Genomic DNA, 26,610 nt, shown 5'->3' on the forward strand with positions numbered 1-26,610 from the left:
CTTAAAAAAAAAAAATCTATTCCATTAAAACATATATTTACTAAAAGGGGTATACTCCTAATGGTACTCGTCTGAAGCCAGAGAGCATCAATTAGAGACGGTGCAGGTAAATAGTTTGGAAGCTGAGGTTCGAGGGCCTCAGTGGCTGGCTCCACCAAACAAAACTGGATTTGGAGACACAGGATGGCCTCTCTGTTAACTACTGGGACACCAAGAGCCATGTCCCTTCTGAAGTTTATCCCCTCTTCACCTTCTGCTTTTAAGTGAACAGGATTGAGTCCCAGTTCCTGAGAGTTGGTATAAATGACGGAGAGCCTAGGGACTCTGCTTCACCTAAGCCTCCCCCTCCTGGGTTACAAGGCCCCCAATCCTTTCCTGTGTGCTCAGTAACCCAGATGCATGGACTCTGCCTTCGCCAGGGTAATTCAGGGATGCCCCGAAGCCTGAACGACATATTCCTCTTTGCTTCCCGCTGCTTCCACCCCACAGACAGTTGTCCTACTTGCTTCTACACAATTAGTCGGCACAATGGGGTCCTCACACCAGAAGGAGGGGCCACCCGCACATCCCATTATTATCATTGTCGCTGTCATTAGAGCTGCACTGGACCATAAACAAGTGTCACTGCACAGACTTCCACCCAAGGACATATCCCAGATTGGAAGGAAAGGATGAATGGAGAATGAAACTTCTAGCTCATGTTGTCTTCCTGGCCACGCCTTTCGATGTGGTCAGAGCTAAGGAAGAAGGACACTCCCAAAGTGAAATGAGCTCCTCCGGTTGGCTCAGATGTCCCCTCCTCAGTGAGGCCCTCCAGCTTAGAGCTCTCTAGTTCCATCATCACCTCTCCTAAGCTCCTGCCTGTAATTCCTAACCCTTCCTCTGCTTATTTGTCTTCATAATATAGATCGCCATCTGACATGCTTTCTATTTCCTTATTTTTATACCACCCAACTTCCCTCACACAGTGGATTGAGAATGTTGCCCCAAAATTCACCTCCACTTAGAACCTCAGAATGTGACGTTATTTGGAAATCAGTCTTTGCAGACGTCTTAGCAAGGATCTCCAGGTGGCGTCATCCTGGATTTCAGGTGAACACTGGCGTCTTCATGAAGGACACACAATGGAAAGAGGCCATGTGAGGATGGAAGCAGAGATGGAGACTAAGACACACGAGAAGCTGGAAGAGGGGAAGGCTTCTGTTCCAGAGCCTTCAGATGGAGCCTGGCCCTGCTTGATTTTAGATTTCTAGAATTGAGTGAATAAATTTATGTTGTCTGAAGCCACCAAATTCGTGGCTGCTATGGCAACCCTAGGAAACAAATCCATCTCCATTATCCATGAGGGCATGTGGTTCACCGCTGGAGAACCTGTGCTCAGACAGTGTGTGGCACGCTGCGTGTTCCACAGGTTCCCGGCAGACGTGTGGACGCTCACACTTGCAAAGTGGGAGGGTCTCTGTCACTCAGGTTGGCCCTGAATGCCATTCCTCATGCATGATAGGTCATCCCTGAAGGATCCCTAGGGACCTGGTTCCCTCCTCTCTCTCACAGCCACAAAGGATAATGTCTTTCTCATCCCCCTTCCCATTCTTCAAAGGAGGAGATAAAGGTACTGGCTTCAGCGTTAGAGCAAACCCTACATTTGATGCCTGTTCCACTGACGTGTACAACCCACGGGAAGCAGAATAATGACCCTCAAAGGTATCCAAGTCTAAATCTCTGAGACCTGCGAAAATGTTACCTTACATGGCAGAAGGGACTTTGCACAGATGTAACTCAGTATCTAAGATAGGAAGATTATCTTGAAGATTATCTAAATGGGTCCAAAGGAACCACCAGGGTGCCCAGGAGAAGGAGCAGGAGAGTCCCCTTGAGACGGAGAAGTGGTCGCACCGTGGAGGGTCAGAGAAGCAAGATGCTGGATTGCTGGCCTCTGCAGAGGCGAGGAGAGGCCATGAGACCAGGAGTGCAGATGCGTCCAGAAGCTAGACAGGCCAGAAAACATCCTCCCTGCAGCAGGCTCCACAAGAGCAGTGCTTTCACGTCTTGATTTTAACCCAGCAAAACCAGTTGCAGACTTCCGAGATAATAAATACGTGTGGTTTTCAAGCCATCACAGTTGTGATAATTTGTCACATTAGTGATAGAAAATGAATACACAACTGAAGGCTGTTTTTGCATCTCTCAAGTGGGTATTGGAGGAGCATTTGCTTCACAGGGGACCGGGACGACAAAGGGAGAACGCAGGGCACAGTGTCTGCGCATGATACGCAGACTCTCCTCCACGCATGTGGGCCTGTCTCCCGGCAGGGCCTGGGCTGGGGCAGGGCCCCTGGAAGGGCACACACTGCAGCCCCTGTGCTCTGAAGGACAAGGGGCTAACCAGAACTCCTCTCCTGAAAGGCCTTTGGGGACTTCCCTGCTGCCTCTTGTCCACCTCTCACAATGACACAGTGGACCAGAGTGACTCAGGCTTCAGGAGAACGTGGCTATGGATTTCCAGCGATGGCCTTGGGACCTTGTAGTACACAACAGCCCTGGCGTGGACCACCCCTCTCAGCCAGGGAGCTGGATGTGCCCAGCCGCACATCGCTAGACTCTTTGCTACTTTGGGGTATTGGGGGAAAAGGAGTTTGACAAATTTCAGTTTTTCTTTTTCCATGTTCAAAATACTCTTCTCCTCAACCCTTTCAAAAAGGTTGCTGTTAGGCCAAGTTGACGCTTGACCTCCTTCACAGTCTCTGTATAATAGCTAACCAGCCGCTGAAGACCCCACAGTCACTATCAGAGGGGCTGCCCGAAGGTTTTCCACTGGTAGTGGGGACAGAGAGCCTACACACTTAGTGTCAACAGGCCTGGGGGCTCGTCCCCACCCTGAACATATCCTGCACAGGCTTGGGCCTACAGGGTAAGCCACAAGTAAAGAGGAGTGAGAGGCTTCCTGTGTGGTGCATTTTCTGAAAAGGACCCAGCCCTGGTTCCATGCCGTTACTGGGGCCAAAGCAATTGGAGCCCCATGGGGTGCTGGGAGAGGTGGGGCGAAATGGCTGCCACGTAGATGAGCCTGGGAGAGATGTGAGGTAAGCTCACTCTTCGCAAAACAGATCAAGAGACAGAGATGCTGGAACGGGCCAGAGCGGGAGGTATGGTGAATGCTCCAGAAATAGCAGTTTGCCTCCAACATCACTTCAGGATATTCTTCTTAAAACACAAATATGATCGGGGCAGCCCTTCAGTAATTCCCAGCACCAACCAATAACAACCACTGATAGAGTCCAGACTCTGAGCCCTTTGCACCCTGGTTCCAGCCAGCACCCCCTTTACTCCCTTCCTTCCAGAGCCAGGCTACAGTGATATACTTCAATCCGCCACTCCCTCTCAGGACCTCTCCCTGTGCAGGTTCTTCGTCTTGAAATGCCTCTGCCTTTGGTGAAAGTCTACTTACACTTCCAGGCCCACTATTTTTTTTTAAAGATATATTTATGCATACAGAACTGGGGTACAGGCCAGAGGTGCAGGCGGGTGAGAGGATTCACCAGAGACAGAGTGGGGAGCAGAACAGGCCCAGTGACGAAGGACACTGCTGAGGGGAGCAGCGGGAGGGTCAGGAGAGGTCTGCCGCACCACATGGGTCACCTCCAGGGCGGGGAGCGAACTCATGCTGAAGTGGCTTTAGCTTCTAGTGCTGTGCTTTAACCGCCTGCGACACGAGGGAGGGCCCTCTAGGCCTACTTTTAATGTCACTTCCTCTGAGAAGCTTTCCCCACCTTGGTCACAACTCATGGATCCTTCCTCTGCACTTGCATCATCCTAACAGCCCTCCTCACTGGAGTGCTTACTGTCCACACATTGTGCCTGGGGCTGTAAGCATGTGATCTGTTTGAGGTTCGCAGCAGCCTCAGGAGGTAGGTACTGTTCGTCAGAAGAGAAGATCTGTCACAGAGACTATAGCAACTGGCAGGTCACACAGAAGCCTGTAGTTCACCCCCAGCAAGCACTCGCTAGGGCCTGCACTCACCTTTTCTGTTGGGAGAGGAAGTCACCACCCCTCACGGCTGTGCCTCACAAACGGGGCTACTCTGCTACAGTCCTGAACAGCAAATGACACCTTTCCCAGGCCAGCAAATGACACCTTTCCTCCTAGCCACCCAAACCAGATGGCCCACTCCTTCCCCTCATCCTGACGCCAGCATCACCGCCTTGCTGGGAAGCGAGTGGGACTCACCTATTTCTTTATCTTCTTAGATAAAGGGAAAAATACATCTTCCAGAAAAACTGTGGCTACCTAGATATTTTATTTTTCATTTTATGGCCCTATTTTTAGTATGTCAGACTCAAGGGGGAATCCAATTAATCACTAAGTCCTGTCAATTCTATCTTCCAAGTAGCTCTTAAATCCGCCCACTTCTTTCCATCACTGCTATCATCTCTAATTCAGGCTCTGGTCTCTTGCTGGTTCACAACCCCCTTCTAAGTCAAGTCATTTGCCAGCTTCTGGTGGGGTCTCCTGTAATCTATCTTGCACCAGCGAGCTCATCCCGAAACACACAGCCCATCTAGGCCCCTAGTGGAAGTCCTGTAATGGATCCCCAAGTCCTTCCACCGAAATCCAAATTTTTCAGTGTGGCTTCCGATACCGTCCTCGCTTGTCCTTGGCTGCAAGCCGCCCTCCCGCCAGCGCTCTGTGATAGACTGCACTCTCCATTCACACTCAGCTTCTGGCCTTCGCACAGCCTGTTCCTTCAGCCAGCCTCCTCGCCTCCTCTTTGCCTGGCTGGTAAGTGTTCACATGTAAGGTTCCGCTTAGACCTCTCTTCCTCCAGGAAGCCTGATCTTTTCAGGTTGGGTTAGATGGTCTGTATGTGCCCCATGGAACCTCCCATGTCAACCAATATTATAGGTAGGGAGGTAGGTAGCTCCTTAACTTATCATGGTAGATTGAACTTCGGTTGCCAAGTCTCCAGTCACTGCTGTACAAGAATCACACAGCCGTCTCCTGGAGCAGGTCCCTTTGTGGTATCTCCCACTAGGGTAGGGGGCTGTATTTCCCCTCCCCATCGATGCTAGGCTCGGCTGTCTTAGGCCTGTGAATCCACGGGGCTTCAGCAAAGACAGGTGAGCAGAAGCTCCTAGAAGCTCTGAATGAGCTGCCCAGTTTAGCTTGGGCTCCTATGCTCTAGCTGTTGGCTTGAGAAGAGTACATGCAGGATGGCGGAGACCTGTGAAGCAGACCTTAAACGCTCACCTGTGGCTTGATGAGCCCCCAGCCCACATATATGCCTCGCAGGAGCTCACCCACAAGTAAGGAAACCCAATGTACATTCTTGTCAGCTACTGGGAATTCACTGCTAACACAATAATACTAAAGCAGAAACCTGAGGGATTCCTCTATCCCTCAGTAGACTGCTGCTTCCATGTGAGCAAGAAAGAACTAGAAAGTGTGAATGGGCTTCAGCATGTTGTCGGTGCGTAACAAAGAACTGATTCTGACTGACCGAAGAAGCACGGACCCTGCCACGCCCACCTCTCTGGCTCACATCTGGATCTTAAGGCCAAGGACAGCATCTGATTTCTCACAGCAGCACCTAGTTATCTCACTTCCCACACTGGGTTCTTGGGAGATATTCAATAAATGTTTGTTGAAATTAAATAAATTGAATTTTGTGGGCTGGCTTGGAAACTGGTCCTTCATTTAGGACATCGTTTCTGTGGGAAAATGCATTCTGAGTGCCAAACAAGCTTGCAGATGAGCCTATAGGAACCTCACCCGTTCATTGGTTCAGGATTGTCAGTTTTGTGGAAACCCGTAACTGAACACATGTGCTCTGCTTTGCAATATGGGACAGACTGAGAAACTGCTTCCAAACCCAAGATATTCAGCCTGCAAAAATTCACTTTCCACCCACACAGACAAATTCAGCACAGGTTGGATTTGAGGTTCCAACAATAAAATACTAGACTTTTTAGAGCTCATTGTTTATCTGATTGCTTTTTATCGGCTTACATGGGATGTCTATTCTTAACAACCGATCAAAAGGAAGTTAAAATCACTTCCTTGGACAACCCCCCCAAATCAACTTTCTAGACACGTATGCAGGAAAGCTCAACCTTCTCAACAGAAAAAATAAATTATTTTTTCTAAATAAATCTGTGACATTTAAAATAAACACAGTGGGATGCTCTACAGTTATAAGAAAACATCCCCCTTTAGAATTCCTAATTTTGAATGGTACTGGGTGTTTAAAGTGACTCACAGATCTGAGGTTTGGTTTTATTTCATCTTAGGCCAGAACCAAGTCAGTGTGAAACCAAGTCATCTGACATGGCTGGGAAGGATCCTTAGTTCACAAATCCAGACTGTTCTAGGATATTTAACATCTACCACTCAATGTGTCATTGGTAGAATTTCCCAGTCAACCTGACAGATTTTTTTGATACCCACTAAGAGGCGTTAATGAACAAGTCAGGCACAATCCCTATGTTTGCGAACACATACACTGTAATACAGAGAGAGACAGAGAAGTAAGATCAATGCAGATGGTGATGGGCCATAAAGAGGCTAAAGCAGTGAAGTCACGGGGAGTGAGATGAGGCTAATTCAGACCCAGCAGATAGAGATGTGTATGCTATGGCCTGAGAGCCAAAAAGAGCCAGCACTGGGAGATTTGGAGAAGAATACTCCAGACTGAAGAAACAGCACATGCAAAGTGTCTGAGGCCGGAACAAGCTTGGCATGTTCCAGAGTGTCAGTGTATCTAGGGCTGGTAAGGGAAGGACAGGGTGGTGTGAGATGTAGCCACAGGCCAGATTATGGGATGTCCGTACCCAGCCTGGCTGAAAGAGAATCCTCCTGAAACCTGAGATGGAAAGCCAGGGGAGGATGAACTGAAAGCGGGGAATGACATCATCTGGTTGAGGCTTTCAAAGGCTTACTCTTCGATGTGGATAGACCTGGAGGAGATTATACTGAGCAAAATTAAGTCATATGTGGAATACAGAGAAACAAACAAAGGAGCAGACAAAGCCACACCAAAACAAACTCTAAAAATCTAAAATGTAGAATTGAGCCTACTAGAATGGGGAGGTCAGGAGAGTAGCAAAGCATGGAGGGGGCCAACAGAGAACAATGGGCACTGTGGAGGGTGTGGTAGATGTGGTGACATATGGCTGGAGAAGTGCGATTCTATACCACTGGGTCATACAGGACATAGACAGTTTCCGCAATAAAAAATACAATTAAAAAATGTTTGAGGGCCCTCCCTGGTGGCACAACAGGCTAAAATGCAGCACTATGAAAGTGTCTGCAGCCACTGCAGCACGAGTTCGATCCCCAGCCAGGGAGCTGACCCACATGGCGCAGCAGACCCCTCCCATCCTGCCCACTGCTCCCCTCAGCAGTGTATTTCAGTACATCTGCCTGTTCTGCTCCCCACTCTGTCTCTGCAAATCCTCTCATCCCCCCTCACACCTCTAGACTGTACCCCAATTCTTGTATGCATAAATAAATAAATCTTTAAAAAAAATTTTTTTGAAAGGCTCACTATTTTTGGGTAGCGTGGAGCAGGCATGGGAATGAGAACAGAAACAGGAAGCAGTGGGATTTATAGACAGGTACAAGTCACAGCCCATTAGCAATTACAGCTCCATGTTCTCAAATTTTTCCGTTATTCGCCTCTTTGCACTCACAGGCCTCTGGGCGCTCCCAGAAACTAGGCTCCCCTTGAGGGTACAGCTTCCTGCAGCCCCTCAGTGGCTGGCTGCTCGCTCCCTTGCCTTAGGTACCCTGTTTGTGTCTTACTGCCTCTTCTGGGTGATTCTTCCCTCACTCCAACTCTGTCCCCTGAACTTGCCCCAGGTTTGAAGCTCATGCTTCACGTCCACAGCCCACACCAACCCACATCCCTTAACAAGTGAATGTGCAGACTCCCACCTTCGCCCAGTTCCTTCCTGTCTTAAATATTTAGCTCCTCACTCTCTCTAACACTGTCCCCATCATCATTTTTGGTGACAGTCACAGCTGATCCATCTAATTCCTTGCCACCTCCTGTCTGTCATTGATATCACCCTCTCCCCAGTGTTACAAATGGACCCCAGGCTTTGTCATCACAGTGACCCCCATCATCTCCACCTCTTCAATTTCAACCTCCCCACAAAACCCAAGCACTACCCTTTTCCAGTTCCCCAGCCCCAGCAAGTCTTAATCCCAAGTGGGACCTCCCGTGCACAGATCCAGACACCTTTTCACATCCCTCGCTCCCTCGTGCCCTCACGTCCCCCGAGTTCACTTCAAGCCTACACTCAGGGCTGCTTGCAGGTGTCACTATCCAGCTCAGCATCTGAGCCTGCAGGAGGCCTCAGTGCCCTGACCCTTGTTTCCTGCTTTGCTGTGTTTCCCGGCAAAGCCCAGACTCTCCTCCTGCCCACCACTACACCAGCAAAGCCCACCATGGTTTCCACAAGCCAAGCCGCACTGACCGGCCTTGCTTCCGAGGTCAGACCACCCATCCTGAGGGGGCCCGCGTGGTGCAAAGCCATCATCCTGTTAGTGCCCATTTCCATGCTCTCCCTGACTGTTTCATACTTTCTCTCCCTTTTTTCTTCATCCTCGCAGGGGCTTCCCCCGCCACCCCTCACGCTCATTAGTCCCAGTGACAGAAGCACTGGGAAAAGCTACTGAACATCTTGCCACCAACTCCCTGCTTCTGGGCCTGCCTTCTTCACCTGCCTGCCATCACCAGGGACCAGCTGCCCTCCACAGCCAGGGCTGGCTTCGCCATACTACGGGCACACTAGCTCAGTTTCTTTCATCTGCTGAATGATATATCTCCCCACTCTGCCTTTCTTCTCCTGCATCATCAGTTTCTCTCTCTTTACTGGAACTTTCCCAACAGTCTCCAAGACACTATTATTTCATGTGTCTCCAAAACAACAAAGCTGCCTGGATTCCACTTTCTCCTTCAATGTCTGCTCCTTTTCTGTCTTTCTCAGCAAAGCGCCTCTAAAGTCTTGTCTCTTTTCTCTTGCAGTGTTAGCACCCTTCCCAGAGAGGACCTGCTCACAGCCCCCGATCCTCATTCGGGTCTGGCGGATCAGTTCCCCTCTTCCAGAGCTTGACCTCTCTGCACTATCTGGCCAGGGGAACACTTGCTCCTTCACCCCTTGGCATCCAGAAGAGCACCCTCGTGGGGTTTTCTGCAGTCCTGTCTCTTTCCTTTCCAACTTTCCCCCTTTCACCTCCTTGATCCACAGACACTGCTTAGTTCTGCAGAAACTTCTCTCGCCAGGGTACATGACTCCGTCCCTCATCTGGTCTTGTGACTTCTTTACATACCATTTGACAACTAGTAACTGAAGTTCACACCACCTGCCTGACACGTCCTATGAATTCCAGACCTTGCACTTAGCCAACCCCAGCTAAGTGTGGCCACTTCGTCACAGCCATCACTGTCACCACCACCATCGCGGAGTTAACACCTGCATGAGCTCTACCCACACAGGAATTTCACAGAAATGAAGGGGGGGTCGGCAAGATGAGGCAGATCAGCTAAGTTGGGTGTGCTGCCATGAAATGCAGTTTGTGATCAGTTAATTTCTTAAACTCTAGTCTCGGGCAAGCGACAAGAAGAAAAACGTTCCTACCCAATTACAATTATTCATGAGAATTTTCCTGGCCCTGCTCCTTTTGTCTGCCAGTGATTCTGACGGAAACAGCCAAGCGCCCGGTAAGGAAACTCAGCAAAAGGCAGGGCAATTATGCGTCTTGCTGCATCTCAGCTTTTGACTTCCTCCTTGAACTCTTAATTAATTCCAACCCCATATTTTTAGTTTGTTTCCCCGAACCTCTTGCTTGTACGCATTTCCCCTTCTCTTATCATTTATCTGGGTTTTCTCCCACAGAAGCTCCCAATTCTCTTGCAGGGGGGGGGGGGGGGAGCCAAGGGGGGTGCTTTTCTGTCCCCAGACTGTCCCTCGCTCAGCCGTCAGCTTCTCTGCACCTGCTCTATTCCTTCTTATCCTTTTTCACCTTTCAAAACTGAAAGCACCAAACTGACAGACACTGTTATGGTGGTTTTTCCCCTTGCGTGAGCTGCAGCTTGGCTCTCTCCCCCTTGCTTCTATAGCGAGAGCCTGAGTACTGGGTTGCCATGGCAACAGCGAATCCAACCAGGCCGGTCCCAGCCACGCTAGCTAGGAGCTGCCATGGCGAGGAAGCCGCTGCAAGTCGCCCCTGAGCCTGGCTGGGTCGTGAACATCGTAATTCAAGAGCAGATTCTGCCGCGAGACTGAGATTGTACATCAGGCCCACAGCTGCACGCGGCATTTGGAGACAACACCATCCATAACGGCTTCCACAGGGCCCGCAGCACACGGAGCACCACTAGGACCCAACTGTAAATTTTCAAACATCCTCTAGTCTTTCATCTTCTGGGAGGAACGCTGTGGAAAGTGCCAGCAAGTCTGGGGGCTCCCGCCTACTCTCCTGGGGCCGCCCCGACCAGCCCTGCGTGCTGGGGGAACCCCCAGTGGTCTGAGCCCCGGGACTTAGTAGCTCTGACGCGGCTGGGAACGTCTCAGAAAATTAATTAGGGTTACACAGTGGTATTTCAGTCGGCGAGGAGATTGGCTCCCCCGGGGTCATTGAAACGGATGGTTTTAAGTGGGGCAACAAGTGTTCCGCCCGCCTACAGCCGCATGACTTGTGTGTGTGTGTGTGTGTGTGTGTGTGTGTGCGCGTGCGTGTGAGCATGTGAGTCCGTGAGAACGAATTCAGGAAATACCTTTGCTGCGAGTGGCACCAACCGCAATAAGGGTCCTCGGCTCTTAGACAGGCAGAGCAGGTTTGATGTTTACTGCAATCGGCAACCGGAATTCTCCTCACCTAAAAATAAAGACGCGGCAGCAGTCAGAGTCGGAGCCTCCCTAGAAAAAGTGGCAATATCTCACCCGATGAAGGGGCAGAGGAGCACACTTTTCAACGCAAACTCTGTGTGTAGTGACTTGGGCAGAGGTGTGTGTGTATGTCCAGGGGGCTGGGCGGGTATCAACTGGAGGGGGGCTTTGGAAAGTGCAGATTCCCAGGCCTGGGTTGCTGACCAGAGGTTCTGGGGCCTGGCCTAAGATTCTGTATTTTAAATTCACCTCTCAGGGAAGTCCATTTGCACTGAATTATTCCCAAAGGGAATGGTGGGATCAGGTCCACAGCCAGTGAGTGTGTGGTCTTGGTGCTTTGCAAGTGAGTTTCTGGGGAGAGCAAAAGATTCTCAGCCAGGACTGCAGTCACCAGGCTGGCCCTGGAGGCAGCTATGAGGAACACCCGGCCACCCCCCTACGCCCCATCCCCCACCCCAGGGCAGCTCATGACCTCAGCTCCTGGCTGCTTGCTCACACCCCTCCTCTGGACTTCAAGATAAAAGAAACAAGGGATGGTTTCAAATCAACCCCTGTCCCTACAGCCACCTCTTCCAGCTGTCAGGAAACAGCAGCCCACAGAGTGGGCACCACGCTGGGCAGAGCCAGGCATCCGAGGCTGGCAGAGCCCAGAGGCAGGGGGTGGGAGGCAGGAAGGACCTGGGCATCGTGTGGTTTATTTTCTGCAGGCAAAACCCCATAGCATGTAGTGAGGAGACGTGAACTCATTAAGTCAAGAAATTGCACAAGCCAAACATATCAGTAGCTTCTCAAAAAAGACTAAAGAAATGAGAAGTTCTAGGAGAGATTTGTGGGGAGAAATGGGGCTATCCTGCAGAACAGCCTTCAACTCCAGGACCTCAAGGAGGACAAACTCGCCCTACCATTTCCTAGGCCACGGGGCTGCTGATAGCTGGTGGACAGACCGTGGGCCTCAGGCAGAACTGGCCTCAGGCAGAATTCACTGGAATGTGGGCATATCCTCCCAGCTCACAAAACACCTTTTCACTGCTAGAGGATTTTCATGAATATCATAATCTCTCAAACTCTGTTTTCTCATCTATGAAAGGCTGATAGTGCTGCTCACTTCACGGGATTATTATGAACACCGTCTGGCACACACTAAATACTCAATAAATGTGGGCTATTGCTACTATGCGAGAAGAGAGTTCCACGGTCCAACGAACATGTGAAAAGTTACACTGAAAAAGCGAAATAGGTTGCTTAGCACAAGGCTTCCAGGAGCCCCTGAATCTGATGAGTGCTCGGATACTCCTGCAGGGGTACAGAAAGCAGCATCTGCTCCTCAGCACTCTTGCTCAGAATATTTAGTGGAGTCTAAGTCTCTAGAACATTCTGGAACTATTATAGAACATACTTAAGCACGTAAGTTTGCAAAAAGAGAAAGACTATGAAAGTTAAATTGGATCAGCTTCTCTAACTTAACACACAATAGCAACTCTCCCAGTGCAGGGCATGTCTCTCCACAGTTATTTTTAATGGCCACATACTCTCTATGGAGGTACAAGTTTGGCTTATTACTACTGTCTTAGTTTTTGTCTCCCCAAGGGTCTCACTGGCTCAACCAGTGTCTTGCAAATAGGATTGCAAGCAATAAACCTCTATGAAGAATGTCAGAATAATCAGCTCAAAGGCCCAGGGGGGGACTCTTCCCAGGACTCCAGGTTTTGAATGTCTAAGGACTCAAACTCCTTAATCTTCCAGAAAATGAGGACCGGTCATCTACTAGTTCTCAATCTACAGTCTTGGATTCTAGGGAAGGTAGTAATGAAGATTTACAAGCTATTTGCAATGGATCAAGAAACTAAATGGAAAAACATGCCCAGATTAAGCAAGACTTTAAGGGCCTTTGCTTTGGGTTGGAATTTTATCAGCTCTGTGTGGTAGCACAGTCTGTCCTCTGACTGGCAGTTTTGAGATGTCCTTGACAACTACAGCCTGATAATGGGAATTGTTACTTAATATATGCAGTTTATTGAGTAAACTGCACAAATTTATCAAATAGGGGAATGTTCTGGAGAAAAAACATAATGTGTTTTAATTGTTGGCCAACTGGTCAAGAAGAAGATTCTATGTTAATGAAGAACTGGCTTACAAAGCTGTGAGCTCCAGATGTGGCCATCTCAACATGGTCGTTCTGATACAATGGACATTCCAACAAGCAAAAGAGTAACATAGCCTTTTCAGGAACACTGGAAATTACAAAGCACTTGCATACCCACCCTGTGACTTTAGCCACAGATGTAGATAGATGGCGTGTTATTCTCCTTAGAATGACTGAGAGGAAGAGTGACAAGTGTGGGAAGGCAGAGCATCTGTTACATCCACTATAGCATTACGTGTATCTCAAAGATCTTTGTGCTTTGTAGGTTTGACAGTCACAGGTCAAAACCACTGTGCTAGGATGGCCTGCTTGGTTTTCACAAATTGGGATTCTGATCTCCTGACAGTTTCAGCCTGCTAACCTGTACCTATCTCCTGAAGCAAGTTATTTAACCTCTTCTGGGTCGCAAGGTAATTTTATCTCACTAAATTAACATATTTCATTAAGATTGCTTATTATATGTTTGTGTATACAACTCTCTGCATCTAGGAAGACCATACTTAGAATAGTAAGTAGGACATAACAGGGGCTTCATGAAATTTATTTGCTATCACCCCTTCCCTGGGTGAAAATACTTGGCAAAATGAAGCAAATGTAAAAAGACAACTTTATTATTTCAGCTGGAGAATGTAAGAACAACAACTCTTAACAGGCTGGTAAGTTGAGAGAGGGGGTGAGAACCAGTTTGTTGGGTTCATGAATGTGGATGTGACAGCGGTCTGATATTAACCCCCAACTGCAAAGGCAGTCCCACGGGGATGTACAAATACATCTAGCTGCTCAGTGCCCACATAATAAATGTGTAAATTCAGTTACCATGCTGATTATGTACCTATTTGCCAGCACACCCTCCTCTGAAAATGGTGGCATTAAAAATATAGCCAATAATAAAATTGTCTAAATAGGTGATATTTCTTACTTACTGACAGTAAGGTTTTTAATTCTATGCCTGTGAGCTCCTGCAGGTCTTCTCAAAGCTCGCAGCAGTGCTTCATCTCAGTAGTTTGAAGGAATAGCTTTGCCACTAGATAATGACATCAATGAATTTTTATTCATAAATCAGAAGCAATAACTAGTACTCTACTTACCTCTTTCCCAGCTGTTAGGTAGATGTACATATTATTGGGAACAAGTTTGTAGAAAACAGGTGTTTCTTCTTTAATTTCATAGATAATCTCTGGACAATTTGCATTCAAATTCTCATCAAGAATAACCTGTTTATTTTCAAAAGAAGAAATATCATGTATATTATATACTTTGAATAGCAGGGGAGCAAAACTTGTACCTTAATTCTAAAACCATGCCTTTTCTTACTCTGCATTACACAAACTGGATAAGGTACCATGTTTCTTAATCATCCTCCCATGGCTTAATCTCCAACAAGACTGGCGGTAATCATAACTCTTTCTGCGTTTGTAGGGGACAAAGTCATAGACACACACACAGCCACTCTGCAGTACTGGGACTGAATCCTCTTATGTGCGAGCTTATGGCCCACATTATTATCTTATCATGGGTGACCTTAAAACTGAAGGTGGTGGCCCTACTGATGTCTGCAGGGGTAACGTTGATTTTCCTACATGAGTCTACATAGTTATGCATTTTAAAATAACTGGACAACTCAGGCCTAAACAAGTAGATGGGTTTATACATAAAATAAAAGCAAATGTGACTTTGAAATCATACACACCCGAGTTTCACTTGTGTTCCATCAATAAACATCTGCTGAATGTCCATTGTGTTTGAAAAACTGCAATGAACAAAATGGGGGTGGGGTAGAGAAGAATCTTGCCCTTGTAGAACTTAAATGTGTGTGTGTGTTGGGGCATGGTGGCAGACAATAAAAGTTCTAAAATAAAGTAGAAGGTGATACTAGTCAAAACAGAGTAGGGAAAGGAGATGGAGATGCAGGTTCAGGGTTTGTCTCCTTGGAATGTTAACATTTACTTAGGGACTTGCAGAAGCTGATGGAGTGAGTCATTTGGATGCTCTTAGAGGTGGGCCTGGTGCAAAGGCCCTGACGTCAGAGGCAGCCAGGATGGCTTGCGCACAGTGAAAGGAGTGGGCCGAGAGCGGATGGAGAGGGTAACACAGGTTCTTGGAAGTCTGTGTGAAGATGCTGCCTCTTATTCTAGGTGACAAGGGATGCTCTCGCTAGGCTTTCAGCAGATGGGTGACACTTGAGAGGGTGCGGGTTCAAGCATAGGTATGAAGACCAGTCAGGAGATCTCTGCCACAACCCTGGGGTAACAGAATGTCAGCTTGAGCTTATGTTTGCTTCTTGCCTCTACTCGTTCAGTTGCTGTGTTACTCTGAACTAGTGACTGACTTCACCTCCTGGACTTCAATTTTCTCCTTCACTAACATGGGGCTAACAGCCTGATTCTTAAACACCATTGCTGTAATAAGGATCAAATGAGAATTATAAAGCATGCTGAACACATAATCAAAACTTACTAAGACTCCATTATCAGGTTGCAAATTCCTTTTGGGTAGGGACCACATGGTAATCTTCTCTGTAGCTGGACATTGGTCCAATCAGAAACTTTCAAAGTGAAGGTATTCAATATTTTGTCATTTTAATCACATCCAGATATAAAATCCAGACTCATATTTCTACCACTGTGGACACTGGTAGCATTGGGCACATGATCCAAAAAGCAAAAAGATAGCACCTAATAGTCTTCTCAGTCAATCTGCATTCAGGTATCAACCCATATACCCCCATGGCTGCTACCTATTTGCCGTTTAACAGAAGATTCCTCGTCAATTTGCCAGGAGTTAACCTGGGCCCGAGTCTGGCTGGATCCTGTTATGGCGATTTCCTTTATCTGCACTGAGTCAAACTCAGTGTTCCCACAGAGCCTGCTCATTAAATTCAGTAGTGAGCATCTCTGTAAAAGTCAGTCTCACTAATTAAATATATTAAATGTAACTTTTTGAAAAGGGAACAGAAGCATTTAGGTCCTAAGGGAAGTGGAAAAGGTCTGTGGCTCAAGTCATTTAAAAATTACTATAGCTGCACCATCGAGCATGGTAGCTACTGGCCATATATAGCTACCTACATTTAAGTTACAAATTCAGTTCCTCAGTCACCCCAGCCACATTTCAGTGATCACTAGCCACACAGAGGTAGTGGTTCACATTGAGAGAACACATATGGAACATTTCCATCATCATGGAATGTTCTGGTGGACAACAGCAAAGTATGAGCAAAGGAAGACATCAGGCAGGCATCAGCTGAATGTAGACTTGCCAGGAACTTGTCTTCCCACTGCTAATCCATATTCTTTATTAATTGACTTAGATGCACACAGTGAATCCAGTTCTAAAAAGTAATTGTATGGTGGAAGAGAGAGAGGAAGACAATTAGAAAAAAATGTGATAGAAAAATTCCCAAGTGAGACTCATGAGAGAAAAGCTGTTCCTCAGCTCTCTTGAGGAACTCATCACATTCAAGGCATCCCTTGGCACAACCATCTCACAGACTTGCCAATAAAGCTGATCCCCAATCAGATCAAAGCCATCGAGCTAACTTCCACTTAGCATTGGGAAACAGAACAGTGGAACAAAGGAAATGGCACCCTAAGAAAGCAAACAGCTAGAGCCACAATGGGTGGCTCCTTTTCCTCAGTAAGTCAATGACTGTGTCGAAGGAGGGTCACTCCAGATCGGGACAGAACCACATGTGATTTCAGGACCTTGTCTAGAAACCAAGTTGAACAGAAACAATTTTAAAAAGATGTGCTGGGCCCTCCCTGCATGGTGGCACAGTGGGTTAAAGCACAGCACTAAGGAGCTAAAGCCACTGTAGCATGAGTTCAATCCCAGTCTGCCCCGGAGGTGACCACATGGTGTGGCAGACCTCTCCTGACCCGCCCGCTGCTCCCCTCAGCAGTGTACTTCATCGATCTGCCTGTTCTGCTCCCCACTCTGTGTGTGGTGAATCCTCTCACCGCCCCTGCACCTCTGGCCTGTACCCCAGTTCTGTGTGCATAAATAATTTTTTTAAAAGGTATGTTTCAGCCATTCAGGAAAATTTAATGCAGTCTGGAGTCAAAATCAGATAGCTCTTAAGAATTACTGGTAATTGTTAATTATGATAATAGCATTGTGGCTGTAGTTATTTAAGAAAATGATCATAGTTTTTTAAGAAATAGATGATAAAATACATAGGGGTGAAATGACTATGTCCAAGAGTTGCTTTGAAAGAAAATAAGCTAATATAAACATAATTTACAAAACACCACTCATTTATTTTAAGCAAGGCATTGTATGGAAGTTTTTAGTGGGGCTTATTTTGTTATTTTTGGACCATGGTTGATGCAGACAGACAGGAGCTAAAAAGGTCTAGTTTGGGGCAACACTGACTTACAAGGTATCCTGATACCTTGGATATAGCACCAGTATTTTCTCTAGAACTTGGAGTTATGGAAGAAGTGCCTTTCTTGCCCTTTAAAAAAAAAAAAAAGCAAACCAAGATGTACAAGATACTAGGTACCAGGGTTTGCCAACCAATTTCCTAAATTAACTACCTGGAATGGCCAAGCCTAAAACTTGTCCTGGTTACTATAGATACTGTTCTAACTGGTATGTTTCACTGAAGGGGGAAAGAAGACTTCTCTGAGGGTAATTTGGGATTATCTATCAAAAGTATAAAGCATATACCGTGAGCCCCTGAAGTCCTTTATATATGTGAAATAATACACATACATGGATAACATGGGTATTTGTTATAGCATCATGTGGTATAAACATAAGATTGAAAAAAACCTAAATGTCCCAGATTAGGGAACCATAGCACAAACAATATAACCCAGTTATTCCATTCCTAGGAATTTACCCAAAGAACACAAAAACACAATTTGAAAGGAAACCTGCACCACAATGTTTACTATAGCACTATTTCCAATAGCCAAGCTATGGAAACAAACTAAATGCCCCCAAAGAGAGGAATGAATCAAGAAGATGTTGTATTCCATTGTGTATAACAATGGAATACTACTCAGTAACCAAAGAAGATAAACTCATGTCATTTGTTGCAACATGAATGAAGCTGGAAGGCTGATGCTAAACGAAGTAAGTCAGAAAAAGATAAATATCAAATGGTTTCAGTTACATGTGAAATACAGAGAAACCAAACAAAGGCAAAACTTGAAAGCATACTGGAGATGGAAAGCATCTGGGAGGGAAGAGGAGGGACAAAGACAGGGGGTGGGGTGGGGGGCAGGGAGAGTGGGGAGTGTAGGGAAGCACTAGGGAATATGGTGGTGGGTTATGGGTGTTTTGGTGTTGAGAGAAACAGAGAGCACACCTGGGGAGAGAAATCATATACTGTCCAAAATTAACAATGTTAAAAAAAAAAAAAGGTACTACATTTAAAAATTTAAAACAAGGACAAAATAATCCCAAAATACCCTCACCAAAAAAAGAAGCACAAGCAAGGAAATACTGTTTAGTCATAAGGATAAATAGAAAACTCCTTATATATTGAAATTCATAAGGAGCCACACAAAGCTCTCTATAGAGAAAGTTCTACTGATTTAAAGGGGGAAGTAGGAAGGTATTATACTCCCAGACTTCAAACAATACTACAAAGCCATTATAATAAAAACAGCATGGTATTGGAACAGAAACACACACAGACCAATGGATATGAATTGAAAACCCAGAAACAAAACCACACATATATAGTCAACTAACCTATGAGAAAGGAGAAAAGAATATACACTGGAACAAGGAAGTCTCTTCTCTAAATAGCTGGGAAAACTGGACAGCAGCATGCAAAAGAATGAAACTAAGGCACCATTTCACCCCATATACAAAAATCAACTTAAAATGGAGAAACAAATTGAATGTCAGACCTGACACTATAAAATATATAGAAGAAAATACAGGCAAAGCACTCCATGACATAAGCCTCAGAAACATCTTTGAAGATTCTTCTCCAGTAGCAAGGAAAACAAAGATGATGATAAACAGCTGGGACTATATCAAACTAAAAAGCTTCTTTACAGCAGAGAGACAATAATCAAAATGAAGAGACATCCTACTGAATGGGAGAAACTATTTGCGCATCATATGACAAATAAGGGACTGATGAAAGATCTACAAAGAGCTTACACAACTCAAGAAGAACAAAGCAAACAACCCAATCAAAAAAATGGGCAGAAAAACTAAAAAGACTTCTCCAAAGAAGAAATGTAAATGGCCAACAGGCATATGTAAAAATGTTCACCGTTACTAATTATCAAGGAAATGCAAATCAAAACCACAATGAGATACCACCTCACTTCAATAGAATGGCCTACATAAAAATAACTGGAAATAGCAAATGCTGGAGAGGATGTGGGGATAAAAGAACCCTCTTACACTGCTGGTGGGAATGTAATCTGCATAATGGGTCCATAGTGAATTTCCATAGTGGGTTCAACCACTATGGAAAGCTGTGTGGAGGTTTCTCAACATTAAAAGTGGAGCTACCATATGATCCAGCAATTCCACTCCAAGGAAACTACCCAAAGGACACAAAAACACAATTCAAAAAGAAACCTGCACTCCTCTATTTACTATATCACTATTTAGAATTGTCAAGATATGGCAACCACCCAAGTGCCCCCAAATAGACAAATGAGTCAGAAAGCCAAGGTATATTTACAAAATGGAATATTACTCAGCAATCAAAAAGACAAACTCAGGCCCTCCCTGGTGGTGCAGTGGGTTAAAGCACAGCACTAAGAAGCTAAAGCCACTTCTGCATGAGTTTGATCCCCAGCCCAGAGTTGATCCACATGGTGCAACAGACCTCTCCTGACCTGCCTGCTGCTCCCCTCAGCAGTGTACTTCATCAACCTGTCTGTTCTGCTCCCCACTGTGTCTCTGGTGAATCCTTTCACCACCCCTGCACCTCTGGCCTGTACCCCAGTTCTGTACGCACAAATAAATAAGTCTTAAAAAAAAAGACAAACTCATGCCGTTTGTGACAACAAATATGCAGAAACCAACATGATGAAATGATGAACCTGGAAGGGATTATGCTAGCCGAAATTAGTAAGAAAGGATAAGATAAATGTCAGATGGTCACTTATATGTGGAATATAGAGAAGCCAAACAAAAGGTCAAGACAAATATCAAGCTGAACTTAGAACTAAGGCATACAGCAAAGGGGGAAGGGGTGGGTGGGAGTCAGAGTCAAAACAGGGCAGCACACAAGGGAATATGGTCTGATATGGAAAAACTATGGGGACTACAATGATGTAAGAAAAAAATTTAAAACTTATGTTTAACATGTACTATTAAATATGCGTATATTTGTGTATATATTTTATATTACATACTTGTATACTCATGCCATACATATGGTTCATATGTGTTCAATAAAGAAGGGAGACTGTATTTTTGCTTGTAGGCACATATATTTCCAGGAGGATACCCAGGAAATTGGTATCACTGGTTGGCCAGAGGTCAAGAACATGTGAATTTTACTGCAGTGTCTCTAGACAGTGTCTCTTTGTTTTGAACAAAGCCAATGTAAGACCTTAAAAAAGAGATACATACAATTAAAATATAAAAAGTATTGGAGGATGAGTCACACTGTTTTTCTTCCTACTAAGATTATATAGAGAATGGTCAAGACAGAACAGAAGGAACTTTTCATTTTATCATAAGGAACCCAAACATTCTGACAGAGGGACTGGGGTCTCTGCTTCCGGGGTCTCTCAGGTGACCACAGAGACTGCTCTTTCTCCTCCAGGTTTTTCTTAATATCACCTCCTACTGCACCCACTCCCATCCCCACAGACCAGTCCAAGGGCACCATCGGGGCCCTGGAAACACTTGTAACTACATCCCCACAGAAGCCAAACAGCAAAGGGAATGTTCCTTCCTCAGCTCAGTTTAGCTGCGCAGCCTCAGAAAAGAACACACTCAGTGAAGCGATGCAGGAAATAACAGTGAGTCACAGAGACCCAAAATGGGCTGAATTTTACATAAGAGAAACCTCATCCAATCCACACACACTCCCTGAGTATGATGTGGAGTTTTCATCTATCGCTTCCAGGATACACCCTTAATATAGATGGACTCTGAACTTGGCCACCTATACTCTTATATACTCCTTCGCCCTTTGAATACCAAACGCTACCTCCTCTGAGCCTTTCTCTGGTCTCCTCACCACAGTACCCCACTATCCACACAATACTCTGTTTTCTTCCCAGGACTTGCATCCCACCATCGAGGAGTCCATTTACTTTCTTTTTCCCACAAGGGCATGGCTGCTCGACCTTGTACTTTAGTATCCTCAGCACCCAGAACATAGAAAAGGTGCCCAATACATATTTATTAAATGAAAAAAAAAAATCCTCTACTAATAGTCAAGCGTTTGTAAGGCTTTTCAGGTTTTCCCAGTGGAAGCCTGTGTAGAAAGCAAATGTTCCCCGATGGTGAATTTTGATTCTAGTCAACATATTGTTTCTGTTGACATCTTCCTGAAGCTTGAGGTAGCTATTAACTAGCCTTGAGATTTTTGTCACTTACAAAAAACCAACTGCTATCCTGAAATGGATGGTGTGTGAGACGCCACACCGCAGTTAGTTGCGTTACGAGTTCAACACCACCCACGGGAGAGAGAGCGTGGTGAGGAAATGAGGGGGAGAAAAATTAAACAAAAGACTATCCTTTTTTCTTTACTATTACCAAAAGATGGAAAAAGACATGAGTGCTCAGAAAGCTAAAATATTTTATGACAAATTTCTTATGCCTCACTGTGGGACTAACCAGTTGAAAAGCAAACCAGTTAACCTCGCTTATTTTTTCCCCAGAGAAATGCTGCCAAGACTTAACACACACACACACACACACACACACACACATACACACACACAAAGTAATTATCCAATAGCCTTTAATGTACTTCAGTAGTTAGGCATAATAACAATGAAATATTAAGGCAAATTCCTCATTTCCAATCTACTTATTTTCTTTTTAAAGATTTATTTATGCATACAGAACTGGGGTACAGGCCAGAGGTGAAGGGGGTGAAAGGATTCACCAGAGACAGAGTGGGGAGTAGAACAGGCAGATGGACTGAAATACACAGTTGAGGGGAGCAGCGGGCGGGTCAGGAGAGGCCTGCGGCACCATGTGGGTCACCTCCTTGGCTAGGATCAAACTCACGCCACAGTGGCTGTTTCATAGTGCTGTGCTTTAACCCCCTGCGCCATCAGGGAGGGCCCTCTAATCTACTTATTGTGATGTGAGCGGTGAGAGGAGCAGGCCACCTGAACCACAAACTCTGGATTTGTGGATTACACGGACTAGTTTTAAACTAAGACCCTGCAAACCCACAAACTGGAATGCATGGGATGGAGGAGAGTGCATCTGAAATAGCCTCACGTGACATTCTAGACAGCACACCATGGGGCTTGTTTCCGAGTTTTGACACTTCCTTTTTTCTTTTTACTTTTTGGCCCAGTACCTCACCTCAGCCATCCCCACCACCCTCACTTCTGGTTCCAGATCCTGTCTTGGGTTCCCCAGGGCAACCATTTTCTTATTTGAACAGTCTATGGGAAATATAAACAGTGTGGCCTGATCAGATATTTTATCTTTTTTTTCTCTTACTTCACTAGAAGGCCAGAGTTAAGGCAGACGCTCCATGTGTTACAAACGATGTCTTCCATTTTCGATGCAGAAAGGACTTTGTGGAACTGGTGTGGCTTTTACTCCCAGTTTGGAGGCATCAAATTCATGTGTGGAAGTGCGTTCTGAAGGCCACCTAGGCAGCCTCTCCTGCCTGTAGGCTCAGAGCAGTGATGCTCTGCTGGCTCTGGGGAAAGGAGGTGAGACTGCTGCCTGGGCCCTGAACCCTCCATCAGTCCTATGGACGCTGGAGAAAACCAAGACCAGAGCCATTTCAAGAATCAACTTGGACACAGATTTCCTACCTTTGCTCTAATGAAACCACTGGGGAAAAGCTGCGGCCACAAAAGTGTTCAGACTCCCCCCAGGTGCTTGCAGCCCTCTGTTAATACAGAAGTCTGCACTCAGCTGGGCTGCCAGAGGCCGTCCCCAAATAGAAACAACCTAAAACCACAAGCCACAGCCCCTTCTCATAAAACTTCAAATACCTGCATCTTGATATTAACTCAGGCACTGCAATGTTAGAAAGAAAATAAAAACTAGTTCCACAAACCCCACAGATGACATTCGAATCATCAGTGCAGTTGGGTTGCATGGTTTGGAGGGCAGACTGCTTCAATTCAAGTCACCTTGAGCAAGTTGACTGACCTGAGCTGTAGACTTTCTTTTAAAAAGTAGGGCTGGTCATGGCACTGACTCATGAGGATTAAACAAGTTAACCCATGCAGACACCCATTCTAATGCTGGCACAGAGTGAAAAGCTCTGAAATGGTAGCTATTACTATTCCTTGCCTGCAGCCTTCTTATCTTTTATGCTTACAAGAAAGGTTAATGGGCATGAATAAAGTTACAACTTTCATATTTCATGCATATTCCATTATTACTTATTTTACCACCTGGAAAAGCTCAAAATATTCCATTCTGCCCTTGAAATAAGGACAATTTTCTATATGAGATGACAAAGCCAGCTGAAAGGAATCCCTACCACAATAGATTGCACCACAATTTGGGGGAAGATTCAGCAAGTGTTTATAGTAAGTTAGCAGGGTTCCTGGCTGTGTGACACAAATAATGTGAATTCCAAAGGCTGAGTTCAGTGTGGCCATACTTTCTCAGCTGACCTCAGGGGAGACGCTGACAAATGAAAAATTATAGCATACAGCCATTTCCAGAAAGGAAGTAAAATGAGGAAATAACCCAGGGAAGAGGGAATGGTTAGACATGACATGTATGACTGTTAGAACCACACTCAAAAAATATGGGGCAGGTCAGATACTCTCCAGGGATCCTTTCAGTTCTAAATTCCTTCAATTCTAATATCTTATAGATTCAGGAACAAAGGTCAGAGGTAGAGGCAGTGAGGATATTAGAATATTGTAGACTTTAGCTTTTCTGTTTATCATCAGTAGCATCTTACACCTTTGGAGATTGTGCTGGGTTACCTGGAAGAAGTGCGTGTCTTTAAAGACATTTTACAAGTGATTCAGTATCTTGGCTTAAGCTCAAAATTATGTTTCCATGTAACAGAACATGATACAGATATTTTAAAAATACTGTTTACAAAGGACTTGCCAGAACATTTTAATAGAAGCATTTTCCTTCATTAACTGAAGAAAAATGATGCAAACTTAGACAGAGTCTAACCTCAACTACGTAAAGAAAAAAAAAACCAAAAAGCAAATAAGTAATCTAAAATGCTGACAGCAGATGCCTACACATGACAGAAAGAGGGGTGGTTTCTCTTCGCTTTTCTCATCTTTCACTTTGTAACTTTCCACATGAGCACATATTACTTTTACAAGAAGAAGAAGAAGAAAAAACAACAATAATTATTTGAAATTGCACCATATTAAAACTCCATGCGGTTTTCAGAGATTTAAGTCATAGAAGGGCAGGTGAGGAAGAGACGGTGTGTATTTTGTTGGTAAAAATCAGCCACCAGCCCCGAACAGCTCTCATCCAACTAGGCGCACATTACAGTGCCTAGCACCTGTTGAATGCCATCAAGTCTCCATTACTGGGGGGCTGAGGAGTCAGGCTGTGGGGGATCCAAGCCACCTCTCCTCCTCTTCTGGCTCACTGCCTCAGCTGGGTTTTGTTTCCCCGCCACTCATTAGTACCTCCACTGTGCAGCTTAAGAAGCCAAGCTTGTGTCTATCAATGTTCGTCTTCTCTAACAGTTCTGGTGACAAGTCTGGCAAGGGAGAAGCTTGACGTTTTTGAAATAAAAGGGCTTGGGAATTACTTTCCAAATTATCTGCACAATCCCGGGTTTTCAGGACCCTGGGTGATTTGGGGGGCTGCATTCAAGAAGCTGCACTCAGGATATATGAAAGAGTCTTGGGATTTACCAGGCTATCCTAAAGCACCTGGTACGGCCAGGTTAGCTCCAAGTCCTCACTTGAAACCACCCCCTGAGGGAGGGAACCTGCCTGAGGGAAGCTGGAAGGCGGGGGGGGTGGCGGAGAAGCCAGCCCCAAAGTTATGCCACTGAGGTTTCCTTCAAGTCAGGTGATCTGGCTTCTCAAGAACTCTATGAACACTGGCCACCCAGGAACTCTGGTCCTCCCCCTCGCCACCATGGGTCCCTCTCAACCTGCTTCCCCACATCAGAGAATCCTCAGGAAGTGGCTGATCTTGCTGGGCCAGCGGCCACAGAACCAGGACAGCACAAGGGACAAGAATGCAGACCCTGCTCTGCCTGTGTGTGACCCTGGCAAATCTTCCAGCACCTCTAGGCCTGTTTCCTCCTGCGCAAATGGGAATATTGCATCTATGTCACTGGGGGAAGGGCAGGCTAGCATGAAGCCAGTAGAATGAAGCACACATAGGTAGCACTGTATAAATCTCAGCAGACAAACAAAATGTCAACCTGCTCTTATTGCTTGGACCCTGGAAACGAGGCCACAGATGAAGCTTTTTAGCGGACCACCCCATACAGATACTGAGAAAACAAGGCTGAATTCAGCCACCTCTTCCCCAGCAGCTTGAAGCTGCACCTCAGTCCCACCCCTCGGGGCCACATCACTGACATAATGGCCAGCTGCACATGAACTGCTGGGGTGAACAAACAGGACAGGCAAAGCCAGGCCATCCCATGGGGAACTATTTATAGCCAAGTGTTCCTTCACCTCCAATTTACCATGTAACAGTTTGGTTGGCTCGGCTTTGGGGAAACAGTGTTCTTGTCAAAACACTTGTCAAAAATATCCTAAATCTGAAGAGATAATTGGTGAGGGCGCCCAGGAAGGATTGATGGAGACGTCTTCTGCCAGGTTAATAAGTCCAGTGGGCCTGGCCAGGCTGACGGAGCCACAGACACTGCCTCACACCAGGGCCACTTGTAGCAAATGAGTGATGGGTATTTACCTTTCCCCAGGAAATCTAGCTAACACACCAGGGAAGATGATCAATGTATACTTTAAAAGAATGTGTATACAAACAAACTCCCTCCCATATGTTACTGGGTTTCCTCCAAAGAAAACACATTAAATCAAATGCCTACCAGGCACACAGTACGACATCAGGCGGTGGGAATTCCTGGCCCCCTTCTCAAGAAGCTTAAAATCAAGTGGGGAAGGCAAAACAAACACCAGTGAAAAGGTTAGGAGGTACCAAAGTGAGGCATTTGTAACGAGCCAAAAAATTATATAGATAATGAGTGTTTCAGGAGGTAAGAGGAAAAACATCACTTCAGGCTTGCGAGCCCTCCAAGAGGAGGTGGAGTTTGCGCTGAGCCAAAGCAGAGATACATGGAATCCAGGAAAGCAGAGGGAAGAAAAGCAAGCAGGCACACATGCCAGCAAAGGTGTGTGGACAGAGCCCCACAACCGACATGGGCGCAGCAAGCAGTAGGTTGGCTGGTGTGGGGAAGGAGCACACAGAGGAAGAACCAGGCAGCATCAGCAGAGAAAGAGGACTTCAAGGTGTCCAGC

The 26,610-nt window shown here is 45.9% G+C and overlaps 1 protein-coding gene across 1 annotated transcript in view; it reads right to left on the reverse strand.

Moving 5' to 3' along the window:
• Positions 1-26,610, reverse strand: part of PLXNC1 (plexin C1) — a gene marked incomplete at its 5' end in the record, with an annotated part of 137,266 nt that overhangs the window by 90,233 nt on the left and 20,423 nt on the right. Inside the window, 2 exons of the mRNA XM_012735138.1 lie at positions 10,782-10,882; positions 14,125-14,250. Of these exons, the coding sequence (XP_012590592.1) occupies positions 10,782-10,882; positions 14,125-14,250 (227 nt within the window). The remainder of the gene's footprint in view (positions 1-10,781; positions 10,883-14,124; positions 14,251-26,610) is intronic.

The sequence above is a fragment of the Condylura cristata genome, unplaced genomic scaffold (assembly GCF_000260355.1).
Source record: "Condylura cristata isolate star-nosed mole 26May11 unplaced genomic scaffold, ConCri1.0 scaffold00004, whole genome shotgun sequence".
Classification (NCBI taxonomy): Eukaryota; Metazoa; Chordata; class Mammalia; order Eulipotyphla; family Talpidae; genus Condylura; species Condylura cristata.